At 47.4% G+C, this 27,992-nt stretch overlaps 1 protein-coding gene across 1 annotated transcript; it reads right to left on the bottom strand.

Annotated features, from left to right (window-relative positions):
- Positions 1-771: 771 nt before the first annotated feature.
- Positions 772-27,950, bottom strand: SCNN1G (sodium channel epithelial 1 subunit gamma). The gene is made up of 13 exons (XM_053557907.1): positions 27,849-27,950; positions 24,865-25,211; positions 22,778-23,087; positions 20,558-20,748; positions 19,238-19,341; positions 16,866-17,029; positions 6,676-6,774; positions 4,447-4,564; positions 3,785-3,863; positions 3,618-3,675; positions 3,364-3,425; positions 1,896-1,971; positions 772-1,645 (listed from the first exon to the last, which is right to left on the bottom strand). The coding sequence occupies exons 2-13, from the start codon at positions 25,179-25,181 to the stop codon at positions 1,265-1,267; spliced, it is 1,959 nt and encodes a 652-aa protein (XP_053413882.1). The 5' UTR covers positions 25,182-25,211; positions 27,849-27,950; the 3' UTR covers positions 772-1,264.
- Positions 27,951-27,992: the final 42 nt, after the last annotated feature.

Raw genomic sequence — 27,992 nt, forward strand, 5'->3', positions numbered from 1 at the left:
TTTGAAAGCAGCCTGAGTAAGAGCAAGACCCCCTCTCTACTAAACATAGAAAAATTAGCTGGGCATCATGGCGAGCACCTGTAGTCCCAGCTACTCAGGAGGATGAGGCAGGAGGATCACTTGAGCCCAGGAGTTTGAAGTTGCTTTGCCCCAGCACTCTAGCCTGGGGCAACAGAGTGAGATACTATCACCAAAATAAATAAATAATAAAAAATAAAGTGCAAATAAAAATTCCTAGCTCACATGGGAGCCATAGTTTGTGGTCCCCTTTGCTAATCTATATAAGGTCTTAGAAAGTACCCCACACACTGTTCTTGTGCTGGCTTTAAACGCCTACTACACATTTACCAGCTGTTAACTACCCTCAGGCAGAAAGGTGCGAATACAGTGTGAAGTGGGCTGTCTGTGTTGGTCGGCTTTTTGGTGAGGGGCAGGCCTTGGTGTGTGGGGTTGGTGGGGGGGACTTTGTCTTGGATGGTGCTGAGGTTGGTCAGTAGGAAAAGCAAATGAGGTGGGTTATTGGGACACAATCCTTTATTCCTTGGACTGCCACTGGTCACAAGTGTCCAGCAATGCCCCTTAACTGACCCTTCTCTCCTTGGGTGAGGGGGCATGGCCCTGCCTTCGTTGCCCAGAGCATGGCCCCACTGTTGCTCCAGACTGAGGACACCCCAACACAGCCTAGACCTCCTCCAGTGCATGCCTCACACTCCTCCAGGGCTCTGGACCATCTCCCTGCCTGAGGGCACAGCAGAGACTGTGCCTCAGTGTCAGTGACTAAGAACAGTTTATTCACAAACAGCTCCAGCTCCAGGTCTGGCACTTCCTCCTATCTTTGGCATCAGGCAGTAACTTTCCTGCCTTGACATCCAAGGTCACATCTTTGGGCCCAAGTCCAGGCTAAAGGTGTAGGTAAAACCCTGGGCTTGGGGCTTTGGAGGAGTCCTTCCCTTTCAAGACCTGGCAAAGATCTCCATCAGGCCTCCCTCTGGTCTTCACCTGGGCTGGCACCATTTCCTTGGGCCCCGGTATCTCTATCCATGTGCTGAAAGTTTGGGCCTGGTGGTTGTGAGTGCTGCTGGGCAGGGTCCGGCAGGTACCCTGCACATGCTTGGGCCCCATCTTGTTCAAAGCAGGCTTTTAGTCAGCATCTCTGGAAAGCCCAGAGTGGGGGCAGAGAGTCCCCTCTGTGTCTGGGACACCAGGTCTAAGTTCTCAGACCATGTCTGATGGTCCTGATGAGATCTCTCTTCCCAGCCTCACCTCAAGGTTCATCTGGCACCTGGGTATCTGAGAGCTGGGTGGAGAAGGCCCTCTCCAGGCGCAAAGTATTATATCTGGGGGGTGGTGTGCCAGGCACTTGGGTCCCTGGGGCTGGCGGCAGGCGCAGAGCGGAGGTGAAGGTAGGCAGGTCATCATCTACACTGAGCGCTGGATTGTCCTGGCCCCGAGGGCTGGGGGGAGCCTCGGGGCAGTGGGGTCCCTGCCTCCGGGCCCAGCATTCCTTGGCTTTCTGCCACCAGTGACGGGCAATGATGGAGAAGAAGTCAATGAAGAAGACTTCAATTATCTCAATGACGCAGACGACAGAGCAGCTCATCCACAGGCCCAGCTGGCCGCCGAAGTTGGACAGAAGCATCTCGATCTGCAAAAGAGGCCAAGCCACATTGTGAAGAAGCCCCTTCACCCCAGTTGACCTCATACAGGACTCTCATTCCCAAGGGAGCCACGGGCTAGCCCAGGCCCCACACAGGCCTGGAGGAAGAGAGGCGTCTTGTCCTCTCTTACTGTGCACTCTCAGCACAGGCCTGGCTGGCCTGGAGCACCTGCTCCTGAGGCCAGGCAGATGAGGACATTTGTAGACCCAAGACAGTTCCCAGAAGAAAGCCACTCACGCTGTTGGCTGGGTTCTCTATGATGGATCTCTGGTTCAGGTCTTTGTAGAATATCAACAGTTTGGCCAAGTCTGTCCTGCAGAAATTCCAACATGTGAGTCGAGAGCCTAGTATCCTGGTAGATGACTAGCTCTTTGGCGTGGCTGTCTCCTCCTGCTAAGCCCACTGAGCTCCCCGGGGGTGTTAGAAACTCCCTCATAGGGCTCTGTGTCTACCCCAGAGAAGATCTCTAGCCTGGGCCTATTTCTTAGGCTATTTATTCTCTCAAAAACTGTTCCCTAACTCTAAACTAAGTCAGTCCGCCCAGATGTACTCCCTCTGAACCCCATTCTTCATTAACGTTAGTATTTGTAATTATTTGATTGCAATTGCAAATACATGCAGTGGATGGAGGTCATGTACAGGAGCCAGGTGGGCTGGTATAAGGTAATATGATGACAGCCAGAATGCCAGCTAGCATTTATTACAGTGATTTTCAACTGCTGTGCTGTGAAAAATTTTAAAGATCATTCATTAAATTATTTTCAAAAGACATTTAACCACAGCAAATATATTCCTTTTCTTACTTTTTTTTGGGATCAATATAATTTAAGTGTGACATGGAAATTTAACTATAGGTTCAAGTGTGCTGTGAGATAAAAAAGGTTGAAAAACACTGATTTGTTGGATATTTCCTGTGTTGCTAAGCACTGTTGTAAGAACGTCATGTGAATTAACTCATTTAATTTTCACAGCAATCCTATGAAGTGGGTCAGTGTGTTTTCATCTTTGTTTTACAGATGTGGAAACTGAGACACAGACTGGTTAAGTAACCATCCTAAGACAACAGAGTTAATAATTGCTCAAGCCAGTATCCAAACCCAGATAGATCTGGCTTCAGAGTCTGCATCTTAACTATTGCACTAAACTGCCTCTTGATAGGACTATGGTGAACCAGACTAGAGTTTATTCCAAAGGAGCAGCTCTTCCTCAGCTGTTCAGTCCTATGCAAGAATGGAGGGTTACTCTTGCCAGAACTTTTGATCTTTCAGAAAAAGTTGAAGATAATGGGTTACTTTTATGGGGCTAGATTTGGCCTAGAGGTCACTGGTTTGCAATAGTTGGTTTAATGGTTTGCAACAGCCTGGTCAAAGTTTGTCTTTATCACTAGATTGTGAGCACCATGGGGGCAGAGACTATGTCCGCTTGGTTATCTTGGTCCCCCCCGACTCCACAAAGTGCTTGGTGTGGATGCTTTATAAATGTTGAAGGCCAAATGGGTTCCCACCAGGGACAGGCCCAGCTATGGGCATTGTAGGAATGGTGATGACCCAGAGGAATGTTGAGTTCATAAGCCTTGTGTCACAAATGTGAGTCCGCCCTCTCCCAGTTCCAAATGAATGAATGAATGAATGACCAGGAGAGGGTTTGGCTATGAGAGCGCAGGTGGGAGGCTGGGCCCTGGGTAGGACGGGCAGAGGAAACTTACTTGTTGAGTTTTTTGTTTACTTGCCGGCTTTGGTCCCAAGTGAGAACAGGCAGCAACCACTTCTGTAATGGAGAGAGCCCTGAGGATGCCTGGAGAGTCCAGGGCCATCCACACCCCACCCCACCGCTGTCCTCCAGCTTCAGCAAGACAGCTCCCTTCCCCCTAGACCATGCCCCAGGCCAGAGGTCACAGCACAGACATCAATGAGGCTCCAGGCTTGGGCTTGAGGGGGAACAGTGAGCAGAAGAACCTACCTCTGAAACCACAGATGGCCACTGTGCCAGGCTGGTGGTCAGCGTCCACTCCTTAAAGCTAAGGGGAGGAGGGGACAAAGTGAGTGTGAGCTGCTGGGCTCAGGCCAGCCCTGCTCATCCCATCCCTCCAGGTACCCTCACCTGTCCCATCCCCCCTGGTCCCTCACCTGCAGGCCTCCCGGCATACTGACTGGCAGCCCAGCTCTTCCCGAACAAAGGCCTGGTGCAGCTGGTAGTAGCAATACACTGAGGGACCGAAGAAGGTGGCGTAAGTGTGGGGGCCACAGGACCCTCCCTAGTCATCCTCAGGTCACCAGTGGTCCTATAGTCTCATTTTAATTATTTCTCCTCCCCCTTTCTACAAACACTGGTTCTCTGGAAATGCATGCTACTGTGTGACACTGGGAAACAGAATAGGGTGGTGGTTAGGGATATGAGTTGAATGTTAGGTAGCCCTCGGTTTGGGTTCAGCTGGGTCTAGCTCTGTTATTCCCTGTCTGTGTGACCTTGGGAAAGTTGCTTAACCTTTCTGAGCCTTGTTTACCTATTCTGTGAAAGGTAACTATCCTGCAATAATTTCTGCCTCCTGGAGCTGACTGACGTGCTCATCTGTTAGCACAGACTGAGGGGTAGCATTTGGTCTTTAACGGGGAAGTACAATCCAGGCCAGGCTTGACAACAGAACTAGAACCCTAGTAAACATCTCTCTATCAATACCTTCTTCAGGCAAAAGGCAATACTGGCAGGGGCCCTGGAGGGTCCTTACATACTGCCCTGGAGGGTCCTGTTCCTGGGGCATACAAAGGCTGGGGGGAGGGGTGTTACTCACTCCAATTGGGGTGCTGCTGGTAATTGCAGTAGTTGGCTGCTGGAGGTAGAGGCTGGCTATACTGTGCACACCCACATTTCTCCACCATTTTTGTCTGGAAGCATGAGTGAAGGCAGATCTGAAAGAGGAAAACCCCAGATTCTCTTAAGCTCCTTGCACATGGATGCCAGGAGGGCTCCCCACACATCCCTTATCCCAGAGGCCCAGGTTCCCACAGCCTTAGCAGATGTGTGGATATGCCCTATATGCTGATTGGGCCAGGGATGGTCCTGATTCCAAAGGGCCCGAGCTGAGAATTTGGATTGATTGACACACAGAGACAGGGTTGAGCTAGGCCTAGGGTGGTCATTTCTATCATGTGGATATTGACACAGAAAGAAAAAAACACAGTCCAATTCTCAGGGCCAAGTCCTTCACAGTGGCTCTCAGGGGATCATAAGCTACCACAACATCCTTAATGCTTATAGCAAAAAGCTAATGGATTTTGCCTTATTTTGCTTTGCTGGGGGTTAAAAAATAGCTAATGGTAGGGCCTCTGAAGGCAGGCTATTCAGCCCACATGCCAGCTTTGTGTGACCTCAGGCAAGTTACTTAACCTCTCAGATGTTTGGCTTTCTTTGTCTTTGAATAAGTATAGTACTCACTTCATGAGATTGTTGTGAGCATGAAATGAATCCTTTGTACATGGTAGCCTCTCACTACATATTATCCAGGAGTAGCTTTCCAATGAGCTCTCCTGTATTTTATTTTGTCTTAAAGTCCATTCTATTGTGTTTCTGTTTATTTATTTATTTAGACACAGAGTCTCACTTTGCTGTCCTCAGTAGAGCGCCATGGAGTCATAGCTCACAGCAACCTCAAACTCTTAGGCTGAAGTGATCCTCTTGCCTCAGCCTTCTGAGTAGCTGGGACTACAGGTGCCCACCACAACGCCCAACTACTTTTAGAGACGGGATCTTGCTCTTGGTTGGGCTGGTCTTGAACCTGTGAGCTCAAGCAATCCACCTGCCTCAGCCTCCCAGAGTACTAGGATTACAGGCATGAGCCACCGTGCCCGGCCAGCGTTTCTGTTTCTTAGAAGCAGACAATCTCTGACTACTACTCAATTTTTAGCAGGTGCTACCACCACTTTTCTGCATTGCTCTCATCAGCTGGAGGACTCAGTGCTGAGGGTGCCTGGTCCTTTTGTTCTGCGGGAATAATTTTCTTTCTTTCTTTCTTTTTTTTTTGAGACAGAGTCTCACTATGTCGCCTTGGGTAGAGTGCCGTGGCGTCACAGCTCACAGCAACCTCAAACTCTTGGGTTTAAGCGATTCTCTTGCCTGAGCCTCTCAAGTAGCTGAGACTACAGGCACCCACCACAATGCCTAGTATTTTTTGTTGCAGTTGTCATTGTTGTTTAGCAGGTCCGGGCCAGTTTCAAACCCACCAGCCTCAGTGTATATGGCAGCACCCTAGCCCCTAAGCTATGGGCGCCACCTAAGTGGATGGTTTTCATTGATTCTTTCTGGGTTCCCTAGTAGGAAGTGAACTGCAGATTCTCAGAATGCCAGGGTTGAAAACTCAAATGACTATGGGAGCCAGTGATGTAAGTTACACACTGGGGGGTGCTGAGAACTGTAGGGCCAGAGGATTAGTGAGGTGGCTCCACTCACTTTGCAGGCTGCAGGAATATGGGCTCAGTGTTGCCACATCATCCCATTTTTCAAGAGAAGCTAGAAATCTGGATTTTCTTGTGAAATTCCCTGAATTTTTAACACCATCCAGGCTAGGAAAAAGAGGTGAGTTGCCTGAAGGGGGCTGGGAGCTGCCAGTGAGCAGCCCCTGATCAAATCCAGTCACCGCCTATGGTTGTGGAAGGGACACAACTTGCCCAAGGCCACCAGGGAGGAGGGGCACAGGAGGACCTGGAAGCCACGCTCTTCACTTCTCAGTCATTTCTCTCCCTGGCTGCTTCTTTCCTGTCCACAACTTGCCAAGACCCATTTAGGAAGTGAGCCTGTCCCGGCTGTACATTATGTTCTACGCAAACCTCAGTGAATCAATTAAGCTCTGGTTACAGACGGATTCAAAGGACTGGATCCAGCCAGCATCATTTGTTCTTGAGGTCGTTGGAGGAACCCCAGGGATCCTCAGAGTTCCTGGTCCCAACCACACCCCAGCCTAGACAGAACCTTGCCTACTGGGTCTGAGCCATAACCCGGGGCTGGACACCCCTGCCTCCCGTACCTGGAGGGAGTAGGCAGCATTGTAGATGTTCTTGACTGGCACGTCACTCCCGTCCTCCGTGCACTGACTGTAGGGTTCACTCAGCTTGAAGGACTCCGTCTGCAATCACAGCAGCTCACATTCAGCCCTGCCTTTCCCTGGGGATTCAGACAGGGGCTTCTTGAACAGCCCTTGGGAGCTGAGCATTCACTTAACAAGAAATCACTGAATAACCATTATGTGCCTGGTGCTGTTGCAGGCACTGTGGGATCATCAGCGACCAAGATGGACAAGCTCCCTGCTCTCCTGGAGCTTACACTCAGGTGGAGTAAACAGATGGTTGACAAGCGAATAAATAAATAAGATGATTTTGGATAATTCTGGATGGTGATCCATGAAATGAGGTAGGAGACTGATGGGAGGAGGGGACAGTTTTCCCAGAGCATGAGAGGGGAAGGTGATTGCCTAGGTTCAACATGAACCAGCCAGAAAGGGCTGGTTTTGTCCAGAACTGGAGAGAATAGGATTGGGCAGAGGGAACCCAAAAGCGAGAAATCGCTGGAAATCAAGTCAGAGAGGCCAAATCAGGTCCAGCTGAGAAATCTGGATTTGGTTTTCTGTATAGTAATAAGCAGTTGGCAAATCCACCAGGAGGCGGGAGAGGGATTATGAAACTGAGCCAGTACTGTCAGCGCCTGGGATTCCCGTCCCCACCAAGGACACATTTGCTTGTGTTCCAGCCCAGATGTGGACTTAGGAAAAGTTAACTTTCCTAGAAAGGGCCAAGGAAAGCCCAACAGTGTAGAATGACATCCTGATCATCAGAGGAGGTAAAAGCATTGTCACCCAGAGTTCAAAAACCTTCAATTATTTGTTATCATAGTTCACCATTTGTCTCTAACTGAATACTTGTCGCTGCAAATAAACAACTCGGACAAGCCAAACAAGCAAAAAAGGAGAGGATTGGTAGACAAACACCTTCAAAGGGGGAGCAATGATTGAACATATATATGATCAGCTCCATCCCAGGGTCTGTGCACCATGTGTGTGAGTGCTCACAGGCCTGTGCACAAGCATTTTGGGGAGGTGTAAAAGGAAAAAGGATGGCAGATTTGTGGGAAGGCAGAAAATTATTTTCTCCTTAAAGAAAGAATAATAATTAGGGGGAAAAAGGAATCAAGGGATCTGATGAAGGTAGAAACTGCAGGCTTCTCAAAGAGGCTAGTATTGGAGTTCATCTGCCCACTCATTCATCTTCCTTAGCTCCAAGAACCTCAAGGGCAATTGACAATGCTCCTTTAGAAATGTTTTACTAACAGAAGCAAACAAAGGGGAAAGTGGCTGTCTTCTCCCCACCACCCCAGCCTCCAAGGATGCCCATTCTAACAGATCATATCCTGCAGCTCAGATAGGACATGGTTCACTCTGCCCTCCAACCTGCCCTTCTCACTAATAAGAGCGAGCATCTTTTTCCTGTCAGTACATTACAGATTGACTTAAGAGCTGACTAGCAGGGCAGGCCATGGTGGCTCATGCCTATAATCCTAGCACTCTGGGAGGCTGAGGTGGATGGACTGCTTGAGCTCAGGAGTTGAAGACCAGCCTGAGCAAGAGCAAGATCCCTAAAAATAGAAAAACTAGCCAGGCATTGTAGCAGGTGCCTGTAGTCTCAGCTACTCAGGAGGCTGAGGCAGGAGGATTGCTTGGACCCAGGAGCCCAAGATTGCTGTGAGGTGACACCATGGCACACTACTGAGGGTGACAAAGTAAGACTCTGTTTCAAAAGAAAAAGAGTTGGCGAGCAAACACGTGTAGAGCCTCTAGACCACGCTGGGTTGGGTAGGCTGGAAACTAAGTTGTAAAGATACCAAGTGGCACCTTTCCCCAAGGGCCCCTCAATTCTGTACCATCCTCTACACTTCTCCAAGCAGCAGGCTCCCTGGAAAGATGTCCTTTGGGTCCCTAGGTGCTGCTGAACTCTTCCCCGAGCAAAGAGTGTCACTACGGGCTCCATCTGTCCAGGGAAGGAAAGTACCCTACCCTGGCATCCAGGTGAGAAGGTCTGTTCATGCAGGCAGACTGTGTGCGGCCAGCCAAGGTGACTCCCTCTACTATGAGAACCAGCCCATGGGCCACTTCCAGGAAATGGACTGTGAGAAACCGTCCTGATTTCTATGCTTTTTGAGCACTCAATGGCCCTTTACTCTGCAATGATGCTTATCAAACTTGGAACTCCTGGGTGGCGCAGGTTGCTTTCTGAAGCGACCTGGGATAGGGCAAATGGGGCAAATGGTCTTTTCTGAGCGGGACACAGATCTTAAACTTCTCAAAGCTTCAACTGGATGAACTACGACAGAGTGCTCTGCCTCCATCCTAACTTTGAGTTTTCCAGAACTGCTGGCTTGTGGAGAGTAGAGAGACATTTTTCTTTCTAGCCTGCCCCCCTGGGGGCAAAAAAACAAGAGTGCGTGTCAGCGTGTGTGACTATGCAAACTGTGTGTGCATACGTGTGCATGTGTGTATGTGTGTCTGCATACATGTTTCCTGTAAGAGTCCGTGTGTGAATGCACAGGAATGTGTGGGCAGGTGTGAGTATGCGTGTGCATATGTGTACATATGTGGGACAGGGGACCCATTTTTATCTAACCAGGTCCTTTCTGCTTCCTTCTGAGAACCCTGGGGGAGGGAGGTAGTTGCATAGGAGTCCTGAGTTCACCTCTTTAAAGATATGAACTGTGCCTGGAGAAAGCTCAGCTCAGCAGAGTCGCAGGGCAGGCCTTTATCAAGCCCCCATGGCTTCTGAGGACAGCTCCTGCCTTCCCGCAACCTTGAGAGCTTCCAACCGGCACAATCACTCCTCATCTGTGAGGTGTCACCCCTCCAGGCTATTCCCAGGCAGGGTGGCTGTTGGACAACTATTTTCACAGTTCAGTGGTAACCATTGTCCCAGCCAGCAAGCCCCAAAGTCACCTTCGGAGACCACCTATCACAGCTCAGAGGTTTTTGTTGATGTTCCTGCTGCACCCTGTTTTAAGGCCCATTCCAGAGTGGTGGGCAGTGGACGGGCTGGACTCCCAGACTCAATGCTTTTCTGTTTCCACTGTGTTCATTTCTGGGTGAGACTTCCTTTGAATGAAAGACTCTCCCCATGGCCGAGAAGAGCCCCTACCCCCAGTCACAGAGGGCTCAGGTGACAAGTCTACCAGCCCCAGCCAATAGGCCAAAATGGTGCCCTGGGCTACTGGGAGCAGCAAAAACCTAGGTCTGGCTCTGCGGATGAGTGGGGACCCCTTCCTGCCCTCAGTGGCTAAGCACTCTCTTTATTTCTCAAAATGGGCTGCTGCTTCTGCCAGGGAGAGGACAGCAGTGATAGCTGGGCTGGGAATGAATGGAACAGGTGGATAATTTCTTTCTTGAAGCTGTGCAGGCCTGGGAGAGCTCGTTATCAGGAGGTTTTGGTGGCTGTGGGTCTCAAGCCTACTGCTTAGGGGCCCTCCCCTAACTCTATCTTAACTTTCCCCTCTACCATGGGCATGGCTGGGTGGGCTTCTGAGCCTCCCTGAAGGGCTTCTGCTGGAGGCACCAGGTTATGGTCAACGATTAATCACCCCTAAACATCCAGAGGTGCCAGGCAGGCTAACTAAGGGGGCTGAAGAACAGGCCTGGGTCCAAACAAATCAGGATTCAACCCCCTCTGTGCTGCTGAGTAGTTATTTGATTTTGATTAAACAACAATAGCAATCTACCTTGACTGAGCACTTACAATGTGCGAGACACTCTGATTAAGCACCTTAAAAGTATCAACTCAATTAACCTTGACAGAAGGCTCACTTTGCAGAAGAGGAAAATGAGACAGAGAGATTAGATAACTAGCCTAAGGCAATGTGGCCAGTAGGCGATACAGCTGGAATTCAGACCCAGCGTCAATCCCTCGACCAGGCACCTCTAAGCAGTATCGTGGGGATTAATTGAGCCAAATGCTTGTAAAGTGCATAGCACTGTGTCTAGCACATAGAAACTTCCCTGTGAAGATTAGTTTTAATTATTAAAATATGTATGCCCTCCAAGCACAATCTCATCCACTCCTGATACAGAAGCATGAATGACAGATGCCCCCAACTCTGACCTCCAGCTAAAATCTTTCTCCAGCAACTGACGGCTGCTCATTTCTACCCAGGTGGCTCATGCATACCTTCAAGACACTACATCTGTGGAAGATTGCAAAAGTGGCCTAAATCCTACCATCTTGTAAAGATAGAATCTGTTTTCCACTCCTTGAGTCTGGGTTAGTCATGGGTTTTAAACTTTGACCACTGGGATACTAACATATGGTACAAGCAGAGGCTCAAAAAGTGCTTGATCATCGGAACTTGCCTTTTCTTACTGAGCTTGTCCTGAGAATACTGTTGAGCATGAGTCCCAGCCATCCAGGTGGAGGAGGAGGGAGAGACAAGGTGCCCTGGCAGACTCAGCAGTTACCCCCAAAGGCCATGATCAAGCCCTGGTTGAGATTAGAAAAATTGCCCAGATGTGCCCAGCCAAAATTGCCAGCCCACAGCTTGTGAACTAGTAAATGGTAGTTGTTTGAAGCCACTAAGTCTTGGGATGGTTTGTAACAGCAAAAGCTAACCTATGTCATGTCTAAACTGAACTCACCTTCTCTCCCCATTAACACCTGCTCAATCTCCTGTGTCTCTCATAGTAGCTAATGGCAGCTCATCTATCCGAGTTAGTCTATCCGATCGGATAAACCCATCATTCTAGAAACTCCTCTCCTTGATCCCATTTGGTCACCAAGGGATGCTTAGAAGCATCTCTTTAATCTGTGAGCTCCTCATTATTCTTGCTCACTGTCTGAGTTGAGCTTTCATCCTTTAGAACTATCCAAAGTCTTCACATTTTCCTTCTCTCAAGTCTCTCCTCCACCTGAGTCCCAGATCTGGTCCTATCACTGCTCTCCACTGCTTGGTCATTCAGGTTCAAAGGCAACAGTTCAGCCTTCAATGCATTCCTTAGAAGGCCTCAGCCTACTTTCCAAGTTCTACTTCCCACTCAATTCATTTCAACTTAGCAGAGATAGTCTCACTTCAACAGTTATCCTACCATGCACCAGGCCCTGCCGTACAGGGAAAGCAGACACTGAACATGTAATTTAAAACATATAAGGCCAGATGTGGTGGCTTATATCTGTAATCTTAGCACTCTGGGAGACCGAGGTGGGAAGATCACTTGAGATCAGGAGTTTGAGACTCACCTGAACAAGAGTGAGACCCTTTCTCTACAGAGAAATAGAAAATTAGCCAGACATGGTGGCACACACCTGTAGTCCCAGTTACTTAGGAGGCTGTGGCAGGAGAATCACTTAAGCTCAGGAATTTGGGGTTGCAGTGAGCTATGATGGTGCCACTACACTCTAGCCCAGGTAACAAAGTGAGACCCTGTCTCAAAAACAAAATCAAAAAGTATATACTATAAGAATTTAGTATATAATGGCAAGCTCTACATTTATATAAGAAAAATAGTAGAGTGATGCCTGTGGCTCAATGGAGCAGGGTGCTGGCCCCATATGCCGGAGGTGGCGGGTTCAAACCCAGCCCTGGCCAAAAACTGGAAAAAAAAAAAAAAAAAAATTTATTGCCATGGAAAGATGATGATATATTTTGAGTAGGGAAATAAAAGCAGATTACAAAAGAATATCCTTAGTAAGGTCCCATTTTCATAAAAACAAATAAACAAAAAAATTAGAAAAGAAAGTGAAAGCACTGTGCCCTAAATGGGATTATGGGTTGTTTAGCTCTTTCTGGGTTTGTTTTTACTTTTGTAATACATTATAAATGTTATTTGTGTATGTTAAAGTCCTCACTTATAATAAATGGTTGATAATCATAACATGCTACTTCATGGCTGGTAAGAATTCAATGAGTTTATGTAAAGGGCTTAGGAAAGTGCTTGGCATGTAGTAAGTGCTCAAAAAATACTGGTTATTCTAATATTTTTTTTAAGAAAAGGGACATGCAATGAGAAGGAAAAGTAAGTTTGAAGCAAAAAAGGGGGATTAGGGAAGGTTTTTCCTTGTCTTTGTTGACACCCCCTCTCAATACTGAATTACTCAATCCCCACGTTGAGACAATTCGTTGAGTACTTGGAAGAAGAAATAAATGCGATAACCACATCCTGCTGAAAAGAATTCTAGTGGGTTATCAAGTATCAAATAAAATCATAAAGTAACCGGACGCAAACTCAATTCGGTATCTGATCTCAAAGAAGGAAAACCCTCAATAAATATAATGACTAAAGAATGAAACTAAGACTTCGACTATGTAAATATTCGATGTTTTGCATATGAGAAAGTATCACAAAGAAAATGAAAGGGAAAGCACAAATGGGGAAAGATATCTGCAACACACGTGGTAATTAATTAGTATCTTTTATATAGGATATACTAATGTATCATTATATAATAATATATATCATATTTTTTGCATATGTATCTCCCTCATGAAGGAAAGGGGTGTCAAAGAAGATGAGGAAAATCTTCCCTAATGCCCCTTTTTTGATTACTTTTCCTTCTCTTTGCACCTCTTTTCTTAAAAAATATGATAACCAATATTTTTTGAGCATTTAACTACATGCTAAAGCACTTTTCTGAGCCCTTAACATATACTCATTGAATTCTCACCAGCCATGAAGCGGCATATTATGATTATCATCCCATTTTACAGATGAGGTAAGTGAGGCACAGAAATCACACAACCAAGTGCAGACCTGAGGTTTGCATCTCAGCTATCTGAGCGCTTAGAATCCCTGTGATACACATACTATACTTACAGAAAGAAGTTGTCCATGTACTTTAGGATAATAAGGAATAGTAGGGTTTGCAATGACAGAGGGGGTCTCCCCACTCTGCAGGGCCCAGCTCCACACTTGCCTGTGTGAGTGGTCCACCCTCATCCACTTCCTCATCTCCCATTCACTACTCAACCCACTGTACTTTTGTTCCTGTTCCACTCCTTCCACTGAAAACCGCACTGGCAAAGAACTCTGGTGACCTCTTGGTTGCAAACCCAGAGTTCACTCTCTACCTTGCTCGACCTCTCAAGTGCATTTGGCACGTTTGGTCATGCCTTCCTTGAAACTCCCTTCCTTGATTTATCTGAACTCTTTCCGGCTTCTCCTCCCACTTCTCTACCCCTGTTTCTCCGTTTTCTTTCTGCTCAGCCCTGAAACATTTGCATTTTTAGGGTTCTGTCTCAGGTCTTAGGTAATGACATTTATTTCTGCATCCAGAATTACCTCCCAGATTTTCTCCTGAGCTCCAGGTTTGTGGCATCTCAGTCATTGGACATTTTCATTTCACCTTTATTTACTAAGGGCAAAATAAATAAGGTGTGTCCCAAACTGAAGTGGTCATCTTCACCCCCAAACATACGCCTCCTCTTACATTCCCTAATTCTGAGTCTGGCATTCTTCTACTCCACTGCCCAAGCCAGGACCTGAGTACCAATCTAACTTCCCCAACCCTTCTCACTAACATTGGCTGTCTAGCCCTGTTGCTCCTATGATGTAATATTCCTACCATGTATTCCCTCAATGCATCCCCACAGACACTGCCTCAGCTAAGGCTCTCATTATTTCTGTCTCTGAATTACTTACTATAAATGTGCTGCCTACAGTATATTGATTACCCTTCAACCAAAATGATTTTTCAAACACATTCCCTCCACAGCTTACAATCCTTTGTCTGACCCCTTTGTGATTGCTGTGCCCTTTGTCTGGACTGGCTCTTCTTGACACTAGTTGCCTATACTTGGACCTTTAAAAATTCATCATTTAGAAAGCCTTCTCTAATAGGGGCATCCATCCGTCCATCCACCATCATCCATCATCATCCACCCATCCATCTGTTCATATTTACTAAGGATTTACTATGTTCTAAGAATTAAGCCTGAAAACCAGACAGACAAGGTCCTTGTTTCCACAGAAATGGAAACTGTATAGCAAAGGTGTGTTGAAATTTGTCTTCCCTTCTTTCCCTTTTCTTTTTTTTTTTTAGACACTGTTGCCCATGCTAGAGAACAGTGGCATCAGCCTAGCTCACAGCAACCTCAAACTCCTAGGTTCAGGTGATCCTCCCCACTTGGCCTCCCAGATTGCTAGGATTACAGGTGTGGGCCACAGAGCCTGGCCCGTCTTCCCATCTTAAAGATAACGTCTTTGAAGGTAGGAACTCTGTTGTGTTCATCTTTGAATTGTTAGTGCTTTGAATGCACAGTCCCTCAATGAATAAAGGAAGTTTTGTTAATTAACTGCCCAAGTCTTCCAGCTTAACACACCTATCAAAAATAAATAAAAAATAAATAAGAAAGGAAGGAAGTCTAGTTTGTTTGGCCTTTTTCTTAGTGACCCCCTGCTGACCTCTTAGTAATCCTTGATTTTTTGTTGTTGTTCTAATAGCTCATAAATCTGACCTAGAGTTGACAGACCCTGCTCAGCGGCTTTGATTTTTTAGTATGCCAAATTAGGTGTAGCAGAAAACTCACCCACATCTTTGTTTACACACCATTGATAAAGAGAACATTTGCTTTTACCCAGTATTTCCAAGCCCAGAGAAAACAACAACAACAACAAAAAAAAAAACCACAGAGAGCAGAATTCCTTAATTCTTGTACTTTTGCAATCTCTCCTACTTCATCCCAACTTGCAGACACCGTGAGAGGCAAATGAGAGGAAAGCGGTGAAAGGATGAGGGATGATGTGCTTCAAATCCCAGGCCCTTCTTCAGAGTGCAGAGAAAACTCCCTGGGAAATGTTGGCACACAGTGCTCACTATTGTGACCTGGGACTTTTGCCATCTACCAGTGCACAATGGAATCAATGGCCAAGATACTTGCCATGCTTTGAGCAGGATTGAGGCTCAAGATTTTTTCTCTTTTCTTGGGCCATCAGCATTCACACAGCCCAACCCAGTACACCTTCCTTTTCTCCCTAGAACAAAGCCCCTAAATGATATTCCTCCTGAAAATACTTGAGTTCCCAAAACAACCACGCTGATGGTTTCTCTGATCGAAGGCTGTCCCTTTGATGGGGCACCATGAGGCATTAAGTGACAATTTCTTCTGTGGCACCACCATTTCGGTTCATATTCTCCACTACCTCAGCTTAAAAATTACTTCCTTAGGAAAGTGTTCCTTCAACCTCACCTCCCCTCATTAAAAATGAGCCCTAGGTCAGGAATCCCATAATATGTCTTTATGGAGTTCACATTTTTCCCTCAGCACTTTTCACCCGCTTCTTCCTTCCCTCTCTCTCTATTCCTTTCTTCCTTCCTTTCCTTCTCTCTTTCTCTTCCTTTTGAGGCAGGGTTTCACTCTGTTGCCCAGGCTAGAATGCAGTGGTATCAACATCATAGTTCACTGCAACCTCTGACTCTTGGGCACAAGTGATCCTCCTGCCTCAATATCTCAAGTCGCTGTGACTACAGGCACATGCCACCATGCCTGGCTAACTTTTGTATTTTTTTGTAGAGATGGGGGCTTGGTCCTGCTCCGGCTGGTCTTGAACTCCTCATTGGAGTGATCTTCCTGCCTTGGCCTCCTGAGTAGGTGGAACTATAGGTATTAAAAGAGCACCTGGCTCTTTTAAATTAATTCTTAATAGAAAGTCTATGGAAGTAAGAGAAAGACAAATGGACAGACAGATACTGGTATAAAAAGACTCCAGGCCTGCAGATAAGAAGTAGAGTGACCGGGTACATCAGAGATAACGTAATGGAAGTGTGATGAGCTAAATAGCCCTGTGATTTTCCACTAGGCTTTAAGATAGTTGTTTGCAACATGCATAGCCTTTGGGAAGCTCAGAAAGATAGATGTTAATCTGCTCTATTTACATATTATATTACTATGCATATTACTGACAAATGCTATATAGTGTTTAATGCCTTGTTTTCAGGATAGGTTCCATAAATGCAAGTGTCTTTCTTTAAAGCAAGGTTCCTTAAAATCATTTCCCCAAATGGCATCCTGCCCTTGTTAAATCATACAGAAGATGCAAGCACAACATTTAGTATTGCCCACTGGAATGACCCCTGGAAATTCCAGGCCCGTGCTCCCTTTGGAAACAAACACCTTTTTTCCATTAGTTGCACCACATTGGTTATCCGTGAAAAAATCTGTCTCCTCCCCAAGCCTACAGAAATCAGGATATCCTCTTACCAGGTGCATTCCTATGGAGGTGGCCATTGCCGTCTCAATCTCCATTCCCACATCTTCAATGAAGGGGTATTCATCCTGCCGATGGATGATCACTTTAGCCCCAGTGGAGGACACCAGGAAGGGGTTGTATTCCTCTTCGTTTATGTACAAGATGACTTGCAGCCCTGGGAAGATAAGGCAACCTGCTGTGGTCAAAAGCTAGCAAAACATTCCCTGGGGAGTAGCCTACTACCCCCAACACCCACTGCATTGGGAGCCGCAAATCCGAGACCCAGGTATTTCCAACAAGTGAGAGATGGACCAGGGCTAGACGGGAAGGAAGCTCCATGAGGTTGGGAGTTGAAACTGACGTGCTTGCTACTGTGTCCCTAGGCCTCAGCCCCCAGCGAGGGTTCAAACACAGAATTGCAGTCACAGTTCTTGTTAAGCATGCATTTTTGCTGAGCATAGGCAACTGCTACTCTGCCTGAGACATGCATCAACATGTGGCCCCTTAGATAGGGAGTTCTTGTGATGATCCGAGGGACGTGCAGCACTGGTGCTGCTGACACCCTCAGAGAGTGCCCCGGGGAGATAAATCACTAATGATGAATCTGGTCACCAGCCAGTCTTCTCTCTCAGTTCCTGCTCTTGGCCCCTTGGCATCTCCCTCTTCTCATCCTTAAATAACCCTCTTCTCAGAGGCCTTTTGGAACCTTCTCACCTAAACTAACCCCCCACCCTCAGCCATGCTCTCTCTTCAAAGCCCTCTTTAGGTTTGGAGCTACCCAATGTCTGCGTAATTGTTTACTCATTTGTTGTCTCTCTGTCTCCACTAAAATGTAAATTCGCTAAAAGCAGAGATGGTATCTGTCCTATTCACTGCTGTGTTCCTGGAAGAGATTCCATGAATGTTTGGCAAGTGAAGGAGTGAATGAACAGGGTCTATATGAATTGAGAGGAGAGAACTTTGAGAGATATTCTGCACTTCAACTTGTAAACAAGGAACCAAAGCCCAGAGGAGAAAGTGATTTGCTTGAGGTCACACAGCCTATACCATACGTAGTAGAGCCAGGCTCTGCAACTTTCCACTCTCAGTTGGCAGATGACTTCTTCCCACCGATGTATGTACTCTGAATTATGGTTTCTTACATGCTTGGTAAGAGCACAGACTACACAGTGACAAAGGCCAAAATTCCAAGTGTGGATTTCCTCCACCACAGGGCCTTACCTTTCCTGGTGGGAGCAGATCTAGATATCAAATCATATTCAGTTTGCATGGGACCTTTCAGGAATTGCTTTTGTGGATAAACCAGGCCAATCTGTCGAGTTCCTACCTTCCCTACAAAGGTTACCAGTAGTAAAATGGTAGTAACAGTTGTGTGGAAGTAGCAATGGTATTCTTGGCGGTGGTAGTAACAGCTGCAGAAGCAGCAATGCTAGTTGAAGTAATCACAGTGGTATTGATACAACAACTGGCATTTATTGTGCACTTAGTGTGTGTTATGGCTGAGTTGTGTTCCTCCAGATTCGTAAATTGAAGTCCTAATCCCCAATTTGATGGTATTTGAACAGAGGGCCTTAGTGAAGGGTAAATAAAGTTATCAAGGGAAGGGGGTCTCTAATCTGATAGGATTGGTGTCTTGACAAGAAGAGGAAGAGGCATCACCATGCTCTGTCTCTCCATACATCACAGAAGAAAGGCCACAGGAGGACATGGAGAGAAGACAGCCTTCTGAAATCCAAGGGGAGAAGCCACACCGGAATTGAATTTGCCAGCATCTTGATCTTGGACTTCCCAGTCTCCAGAACTGTGAGACATAGATGTCTGTGGTTTAAACCACCCAGCCTAGTGTATTGGGCCAACAGAATGTGCACCTCGACTTAAGTGTTCTACATATTTTAAGTCCTCTTAGTAACCTCACCTGGGAGATGCTATTTTTAGTCCTACTTTCTAGGTGAAGAACAATAACTTGCCCAAAGTCACAGGTGGGTAGCAGAGTGGAATTTTGTCTCTAGAATCTGTCCTCTTAACTAAGATAAAGGCATGTCTGCCTCCCTAATCTCCTGTTCAGCACTTCTGGGCTTACCTGCACCTGCCCAACACTACTCGCCCCAGCAATGACTTGAAGCCAGAGTGGTTTCCCAGCAGAAGGAACCTCAAAGATGCCCCTGTTGCTGTCTCAAAGGCAGGGAAGTCAAAAGGGAAAACACAGATACCAACACAGAAGGACAGAGCCACCACGAATGGTGATGGAAACACTAACAAGGAAAATCAGTGTCCGTATTTTTGGCTCAGTGTCCTTCTGGAAGGCTCAAGCATCCCCAGTGTCCCGCTGCCACCAGCCTCACTGTTAGAGGACCTCGGATCTCCTCGGTGCAGTTTTTCTTACCATATTCACTGCCTCCCATAGAGGTACTGAGGATGGTCTCATTGACTTTGCTGTTGAATGTGTAGCAATTTCCATGCATTGGATGGTGGAAAAGTGTGAAGTTCCTATGGAAGAAGAAATCAGGTCAGAAAGGGCCATGCTGGGAACTTCCTTCACGCATCTTAGCTGAAACCTGGAAGGGCGGTGCAAATGGGGCCAACTCTCTTTTGGGAGAATGGATGAGAGACATGACTCACTTCCCCATCTTTCCTCTGATAACATGACAAATATACCCCTCATCTAACTTTATCCACATTGGCATAGAATTAGGCTCTCTACTTTTAATCCTCTCACCTTTGTCTCCATCCTAACCTGGCATTCTCTGTTCCCCAAATTCCTCTACTTTTGACTTTCTCAGCCAACCCTTGACATTTTTCCATTCAAATTCTTGGTCCCAGGAAATGATCCACAAAGAAGGAATCACAATGATCCAAATCACTCCATTTTCTCAAGGACCAATCCATCTACCAACATACAGAGAGGTGAGAAAGGCTTGGTATTTAAAAAAGAAAGAAGTGGGCCGGGCGTGATGGCTCATGCCTGTAGTCTTAGCACTCCCGGAGGCTGGGGCAGGTAGATTGCCTGAGCTTATGAGTTCCAGGCCAGCCTGAGCTAGAGTGAGACCCTGTCTCTAAAAATAGCCAGGCACCTGTGCTCTCAGCTACTCAGGAGGCTGAGGCAAGAGGATCACTTGAGCCCAAGAGTTTGAGGTTGCTGTGAGGTATGATGACACAGCACTCTACTGAGGGTGACAAAGTGAGACTCCTTCTCAAAATAAAAATAAATAAATAAATAGAATGAAGTAAGCCCTTCATACAAGCAGGACTGTTTTAGAATGTCCCATGCACTGATTAGTCACAACCAGGGATCTGAGTATTATGTTAAAGGTGGGAAGGTTTGAAAGCTCACGCATTTGAGTGTAGGCCTTTATTCCTTCCTCTCTCCTTCTCTTTCTTTCCTCCTTTGTACTAAATTGGTGGCCCTTATTCATCAGTATGCATGATGGTAATATACAAGGTTATATGCTGGTAAGGATCAATTACTCTCTTTTTATGAGTAATTTAAAGAGGTCAAAGATATTTTGACACTATGCCAACCACGTACATCTCACTCACTGATTCTAGAACCCAGCTCTCATATCAGTTTCCAGGGAGCCAGGGTCAGTGAAAAGTGCACCTTTCGCTCCCAAGATCTACAGCTGAGCTGCAGGTGCATGCAAGGGGTCTGGCACTCAGAGCTACCAGTCCTTAGAGGCTGAGAGAGCAGCCTTTCTTTTCTGACCTGGTATCACAAGACACTCCGTCAAAGAAGCAGGTAACCAGCAGTTCCTCGGCAGAATAGCTCATGTTGATTTTCTTCTCCAGTGGGACCTGTGCCATGATGTTCATGTAGTGCAGCTTGTACCACTCCTGAATGGCATTGACCCCAGAACTGAAGGTGTAGGTGGCACAGTCAGAGGTGTCATTGGCACACTGTGAACAAGAGGAGACACAAGGCTAAAGCCATTGATCTTACCATTACTCCTCAGAAGGATGGTAAGGATGAATGACTGAGACTCCAGGCAAGGATGGGTTTCTTTTTACTTAGGGGGGTTGGGAGAGAACATCTGCAAGCCTCAAGGACCAAAAAGGGGCTGAGGAAGGAAGAACGCAAGAGTCCCACTTTCACAGATCTCTACTCCCTCCTGCCCACTGGGAGAGAAGCCAGTCTGGTTTCTTCTGGATCCCCAGACACCTAGGGTTCAGCTGATTGATGCTACTAATTCCTACACAACCCTCCTCACTTCCTATTATATCAATGCTCAGTAAATCTGGATTCTAGCCCAGACTCTGACACTACTCCTCTGTAGGATCTTGGGCAAGGCATTTTGTATCCAGTATTTTATGCACAAAGTATTGACTGAAATAACGTACTTCTCAACTTCATGGTAGTTGAGAGGAGCCACATTTGAAATATGTAATGATGAGAGCTTAACAGAAATTGTGGTACATTTCAGATATTCTCATCACACAGGGCTTGGAAACTCTTCTGAAAGGAAAGATATCAAAGAATTGATTTCAGTGTCAGGGAGAACCTTGTGGATACCCTATGAAAGCACCCAAGAAGATTTCTGAGGTCTCAATAATTTAGAGGAGGAGCTATTTTTCAGGATTTGGGACTAGAGCCATGAGCTCTCACAATCAGTGTCAAGGCTGTATGGTGTAGAAGTAGCTCCTGTCCTCCAGAGACCAGAGCATGGAGAGACAGGATGGTGATCAAGTTTGCTCAGGAAAAAAAATTCATTTTCAGTGAGTGGCTGCTTCTTAAGAAGCCCTCAAATGGGACTGGAAGGGGAGAAGAGAAATCAGGCCACAGCACCTCGTGAAGGCAAATACAGAGAACATTGAGGTTTCTAATGTTTACTATCTGTTTTTTACCTTCTGATGTCTGCACCCCAATTTTGCTTTGAGCGGATTTCCTTTTCTCCCTCTGGATACAGTCTGGTGAGACTGTCCATCAAGATGCCTCATCCTCCACTAGCCAAAAAGTGATCCAGTGACCCAAGCTTGACCAATCACATAATCTCAGAATGGAATTTGACTCTTTTTCTTGAGACAGAGTCTCACTTTGTCACCCCCGGTAGAGTGCCATGGCATTACAGCTCACAGCAACCTCAAAGTCTTGGGCTCAAGTGATTCTCCTGCCTCAACCTCCCAAGTAGCTGGGACTACAGGCACCTACCACAATGCCCAGCTATTTTTTTTGTTGCAGTTGTCATTGTTGTTTAGCAGGCCTGGGCTGGGCTCGAACCCGCAAGCCTCAGCGTATGTGGCCAGCTCCCTACCAACTGAGCTTTGGGAGCTGCCTGGAATTTGACTCTTAAGAGAACCAAATTTCAAAGACTGAAAATACCTGAAGCTTCTTTAATCCAGCAGCAATATCTGAAATGGATTTCCATTTCTTGCCACCTAGACCCCTAGATCTTCCCTAATTTTGGCCCTTTGGGAGGACTCCATGAGCTACTGGTCACCTTCTAAGACATTTTTCCCCCTGTTTAAGATTGCCTGAGTCAGGCAGGGTGTGGTGGCTCACACCTATAATCCCACCACTTTGTGAGGCTGAGGCAAGAGGATCACTTGAGTCCAGGAGGTCCAGACTAGCCTGGGCAACATAGTGAGACCCTGTCTCTACAAAAAAATAAGAAAAATTAGTTAAGCATGATAATGTGTGCCTGTAATTCTAGCTATTCAGGAAGCTGAGGCAGGAGGGTTGCCTGAACCCAGGAATTTGAGATGCAATGAGCTAGGATGGCACCCCTGCACTACAGCCTGGGTGACAGAGACCCCTATCTCTACTTAAAAAAAAAAGAAAAAGGAAAGATTGACTAAGTCAGTTTCAGTTGCCTGTCTCTAAATCACTGTATCTGGGTGTGTTTTTTTCAGCAGGACAGAGGGGATGCCAAGGAGGAGAGTCCTGGGACCCCATTCCCACCCCAACTGTGAGGAAGTGAATCTATCTTACCAGTTGGAATCCTACAACCTTCTTGGACTCATGGACGTGTATGACATTTGAAGCTTTGTGAATGATGTTCCCACTGACTTTCCGCTTCCTCCCTGTGATGAAGTCTCTGGCTTTGCCCTTGTCTTCCTGATCGAAGACCAGCAGTGGGACCAGGTGGAGGAATTTGGGCTGTGGGCCCTCCCAGGTTGAACTCCAGGACTCTGTTTCTCGGCGCTTCCGAGACTTAACCTCTGAAAAGCCATAGAGGGACTTCAGGGCCTCTCTGGTCTCCTGTTCCAAGTCAGCTAGAAGGTGGCGCACAGTACTGTACCTGCCAAGGTGGGAAGGAAGAGTCAGAGAGGGGGAGGCTGCCCTGGCAGAGCACGGGTGCGTCCCTGTGCTACTTTCCATCACTGTGTCAGCCTCCGGCCCACCTTTCCCACCCCCTTGGCCGGGTACACTGGCCCTTTCACTATATGCCCCATCCAAAGTGACCACTGGCTCCAGCAAATGGGGAAAGGCTCATGCATGGGTGACCTTTGGGTGACTTTCTGCAGCTTCACCTCCACCACCCCATCTACTTGCTCTCGGGGTGTGTTGATGAGTTTGTCCCAACCAGCATTTCTGGAGTGGTGACTGTCAGGTGCCTCCCATAAACCAGCCACAGTGAGAACAAGTAAATAACTGCAGACCAGGAGTCTACCTAGGGGGCAAGCTCTGTCTCCACCCAGCACCCTCTGCTCCTGCTCACAGATTTTCCTTGAATCCATGCTGGGAGAGAAGAAGGTATAGCCGTTACCTTGATGACCCCCAAGAACACAGAAGAGTGATACAGGAGTTACCACCCTTTCCTCTAGGCACAGGCAACAGAGCACAGAGCCTGAGAGTGATAACTCCAGAGTCCAACTAGCTAGGTTCACATCGCCCATCCTGGAACTGGCTCCGTGACCTTGCACATGTCACTTAGCCATTCTGTATTTCAGTTTCCTCCTTCTGAAAAAGGGGTTCTTGGAAAAGTTCCATGAGCTTATTATATACAATAGATCTGCAGATACGTATATAGAATTAAATTGTCCCTATCATATTATAGTAGTGTAATTATATTTGTCAATATTGTAGCCCACTGCTAGATAAGCTCCACTAAGGCAAAGACTTTGTTGTATGCCCTGGAACCTAGCACAGTGTGTGTTAGTTTATAGATGCTGAGTAAATAATTATGGGAAAAATAATGGATGAAGGAAAGAAGGAGGAAGAAAGAGAGAGAGAAAGAGAGAAAGAGAAGGGGAGGGGAGTGGAGGAGAGGAGAGGAGAGGAGAGGGAGAAAGAAGAGAAAGACTTGGGCGGTTGAGAATGAGTTGTAGACCCACTTTTGATTTTGAGTTTGCTCATTAATGACTTGGGAGCATTTAGTTTCTTTTGATAATCTTGATAATCTCCCTCCCCTGCCCTTCCCCTCTCCCCACCCTCACACCTGCTTTGACAAATCCTGCCCGATTCTGATCTGCCTCCAGGATTGGTTTTCCATAATTCTGAGGAAGACTCTGATGACCCATTTAGAACAGGTCCTACGGCAGACAATAGGGCAGTAGCAAGGGCTGATCCTGCCTAGGGCCCCGTGATCTCAATTAATGGGGCTGGGTTCACCCAGATGAGGGTTTGGGGCACCTGAGATGTTTCCGGAAGTTACCTGGGTGTCACTTCTGAGTCAGCCTCTCCAGCTCACATTCTGGGGAGAGTGAGGCTATAAGCTTGGAGAGCTGGGGGTGGGACAGGGGACAGAGAATGGCTAAACTGGGATTAGTGGAGGAGGGCAAAGGGGTGTAGCTCATTCCAGGCTCAACCTCCAAAAGCAATAATGCTTGCATCCTCTCCTTCCTGCTTTCCCCAAGCCAGCCCATCCTCAGATGTTGCTGAAGGACCGAAAACTTGGTGCAGATTTAGAACCCTGGAGAGGGCAGTTTACCAATGTTGGCAACAAATTCAGATTTCTAAAAAGCATGTTTGCAGGCTAGCGCCAGCTCCCAGGCTAGTTAATTTCGGGAGGGCCTTTGGCCTCTGGAGAAGACTAGCCTCCCACTCCCATCGCCCTGCTCCTTCCTGCCTCTTACTTGTAGGGGTTGATGTTGCAGATGGTGACAGCAGGAAAATCCAGCTTCTGGAAATGGACTTTAATGGAGACAGAGACGGTGTAGAAGGAGAACACAAGGAGGGCACATTGCCAGAAAATAAGAGCCACGGCTGTCAGTGTGAACCCGATCCAGAGCAGGCGCCGGAGGCGGCCCCGGGACACCACGATGCGGCGGCAGCCGTGGGTGTTGGTGTTGAGGCAGTACCACCGCATCAGCTCTTTAATGGTAGGCGCCTGTGGGCCTGTCACTGGCAGATTCTTCTTGATTTTGGCTTTGATCTTCTCTCCGGGAGCCATGGCAAAGATAGGACTTTGAGGGCAGGTGTGCTGGAAGGGCAGAGGAGAAAAGCAGGTGAGCTGGCACATGTTGGGCCACTGCCATGTTCCTGGAGGCCAGAGCTGGGAAACACCAGCCCACGTGCCCTTAGAGAGCTCCCTACCTGTCCTGCTGTGGGTTGCACAGTCCACATTCTGAGGCTTTGGCCCCTTCTCCAGGATATTTGCTTTTGGCCACCACGGCTGCCAAAGAAGCTGCCTACTCCTCTTACAGCCCCCAGGCCTAGCCCTGTGGGGGCTGGGTGAGGTTTAACCTGTGAGTCACTGGCTGGATAGGCTGATGGACCTTTCTCTAGGTTCCTGGGGCAGGAGCCCCCAGAACAACCTGACCAGCAGCTCTCTTATCAGATAGGGGTACCCGTGCCTTATCGCCTCCTTCAGGGCAGCATTCCTATCTTACTATGCCCCCTGGTGCCTAACAGTGTCTGGCACAGAGCAAGTGCTTGGCATAATTGTTATGGGCAGATGAAATCTACCCAGAGAATTTCCTGGCAGCCACCTTACATCATGTTCCTGGCCATATTTTTCACAGGCTTTTCCCTGCCTGGAATAATTTTGTTTCCTCTCTTGACAGTCAAGCTCTTGGTGTTTCCAGAGCACCTGATACAACAAGAGCCCACAACTATTGGCCATTTAATATTTGCCAGGCAGTGTGCCATAGTTCCTTGATTCTAAGATACCATTAATTTGAAGAACACCTTCAATTTAGTAATGGCATTGGGGGAAAGTATAGTATTGGAAAGCAAATTACTGCATTTATCAATGTACATGGCACATTTCAATTATACAAAACTTTCCAATGTGAAATAATTTTAGAAATGAACTACCCCTCTACAGACTCATCTAATGTTTATGATATAGTCTCATTAATATTTGGAATCTCTCTCTATAAGTATACATGCGGCCTATATATATATATTTATATACACACACATATATAGTTCATTTCATGTTTCAACAATTCCATGAGGTAGACATACTGTTATTATTTTTATGTTAAGAGGAGGAAAGTGAGTTCAGAGAGGATGAGTAACTTGCACCAGAACACACAGCTAGTTAGTATAGTAGCTGGATTGGAACCTTGCAGCCTTAACCATTGGGTATATGCCTTGAGGGGCTTGGTATTGCACTGGGTGCTGCCACCCCCTGTCACAAAAAGCAGTACCTGGAAAGAAGGTAGGAGGAAAGAGAAGGGGGCCTGAGCTGTTTAATTCCCAAACTCTAGATAGTAAATGTGACTTCTAACAAGACTTGTAAGCACTAGTATTGGAAGTAGGGGATATATACAAACTCTGTCCCCTATGGCTTCCACAGTGACAAAGGCCAATTAGGACATACTCTACTTTGGAGTAGGGTATACAGGGTGGTACCCAGGATTCAAGTGATTCCCTGTAGAAGAATTAGTAGCCGCAAAACAGCACTTGCTCTTCTAAATACTCATTCTTCACAGGTATCACCTCATTCAACTTTCACAACAATCTTCTGAGGTGGGAATCAGTTACTCCCACTGTATGCATATACAAATGAAATTGAGACAGTGCGAGGTTAAGTAGTTGGCTCAAGGTGACACTAGAAAGTGGCTGAGCCGGGATTTGAACTCAGAAGTCCATACCTTTAACCATCAGCTATGCTTTGCCTCAGTAATAACAGTGACAACACCAGTAGCCCAGGAGCAATAACAGCAGCTATCATTTATTGATCCTTTACACTACTCCCAGGCACCCTACTCAGTCTTTTGTGCACATTACTTAATTTAATCCTTACTACAATTATATGATGTACTGTTGCTATGCCCATTTCACAGATGGGGAAACTGAGGTAGAAAGAGACGAAGTAATTCGCCCAAGGTCACACAGGTAGAATGGATCCAGCGGATCTTGAGTTTCAGGGCCCTGGCTCATGGCAGCGACTCCTCTGCACTCCCCTCGCCTACCCTCGACCTTGCCTTGCTCCTCCACCATAGGGAAGGAGCCCAAAACTCGGGGAGGGATGAGATATTTGTCCCAAATCTAGGGCCGGGTTCGGTGGACTAGAGCCTCACTGGTGGCAACCGCATCAGTCTGTGTGACAGCGCGGAAGTCTCTTGAGCCCCCGGCTTAGGACGCCGGATCGGACCTCCTCCAGGGCGACTCTGCAGCCCCTGCCCCGCCCCCGCGAAGCGAGCTGGTGCTGTCCTGCTGCCGAAGCCACGTCTGCCCCGGGCCAACCCGCTTCAAGTGTTTGCTTCTTTCTGCAACAATAGCCACCCCCAGAAAAAGCATTCCGGAGCAACAGCAGCGATCAAGTCCTCGCGCCTCACAGAGGCCGGGAAGGGCGCAGAGGAGGTGCTGGGCGGAGCGACGAGGTGAGGTGCAGCCACGACCCCCGGACCTCCAGGTTTCTGAGTAGCTCAGAAATGGCTCTGGCTCTGTTCTATGACCCGGGCCACGGCGACCGTAGGCTCCAGAGAGCTGGACCCGGATCGCGCCGGGAAAGGCGTCTCAGCATCCTGGCCACCGCGGAGTAGCCACTGGCTGATGCCCGCCTGGTCAGAGACCGCGCGGACGGCGCCGGTAAAGCCACAGGGCCCTGCGTCCTCCCTGGTGCCTGGACCCCCGAAGTGGTCCAGCCCGACCCGGTTGAGCTCACCTCTACGTTCCAAAGGATTCGTGGCTCACGTAGGCGCGATCCCGGTACTCTGCTCTGCTGCTCGGCTCACAGAGCTAGCTAGCATCCCCTGGCCGCCGCGGCCAAGGGCTCTTGTGGGCGGGCCTAGGCCCCGCCCCTAGAGCC

Source organism: Nycticebus coucang, chromosome 12, assembly GCF_027406575.1.
Source record: "Nycticebus coucang isolate mNycCou1 chromosome 12, mNycCou1.pri, whole genome shotgun sequence".
NCBI classification, from domain to species: Eukaryota; Metazoa; Chordata; class Mammalia; order Primates; family Lorisidae; genus Nycticebus; species Nycticebus coucang.

Excerpts from the sequence above, each read along its gene's own strand:
- SCNN1G (XM_053557907.1), bottom strand. The coding sequence starts at position 25,181 with ATGGCTCCCGGAGAGAAGATCAAAGCCAAAATCAAGAAGAATCTGCCA. Across the intron at positions 3,864-4,446 it reads CCAGCAGCACCCCAATTGGA|TGTATTGCTACTACCAGCTG; the intron begins GTGAGTAACACC and ends TCGGTCCCTCAG. Across the intron at positions 1,646-1,895 it reads TAGAGAACCCAGCCAACAGC|ATCGAGATGCTTCTGTCCAA; the intron begins GTGAGTGGCTTT and ends CCTCTTTTGCAG.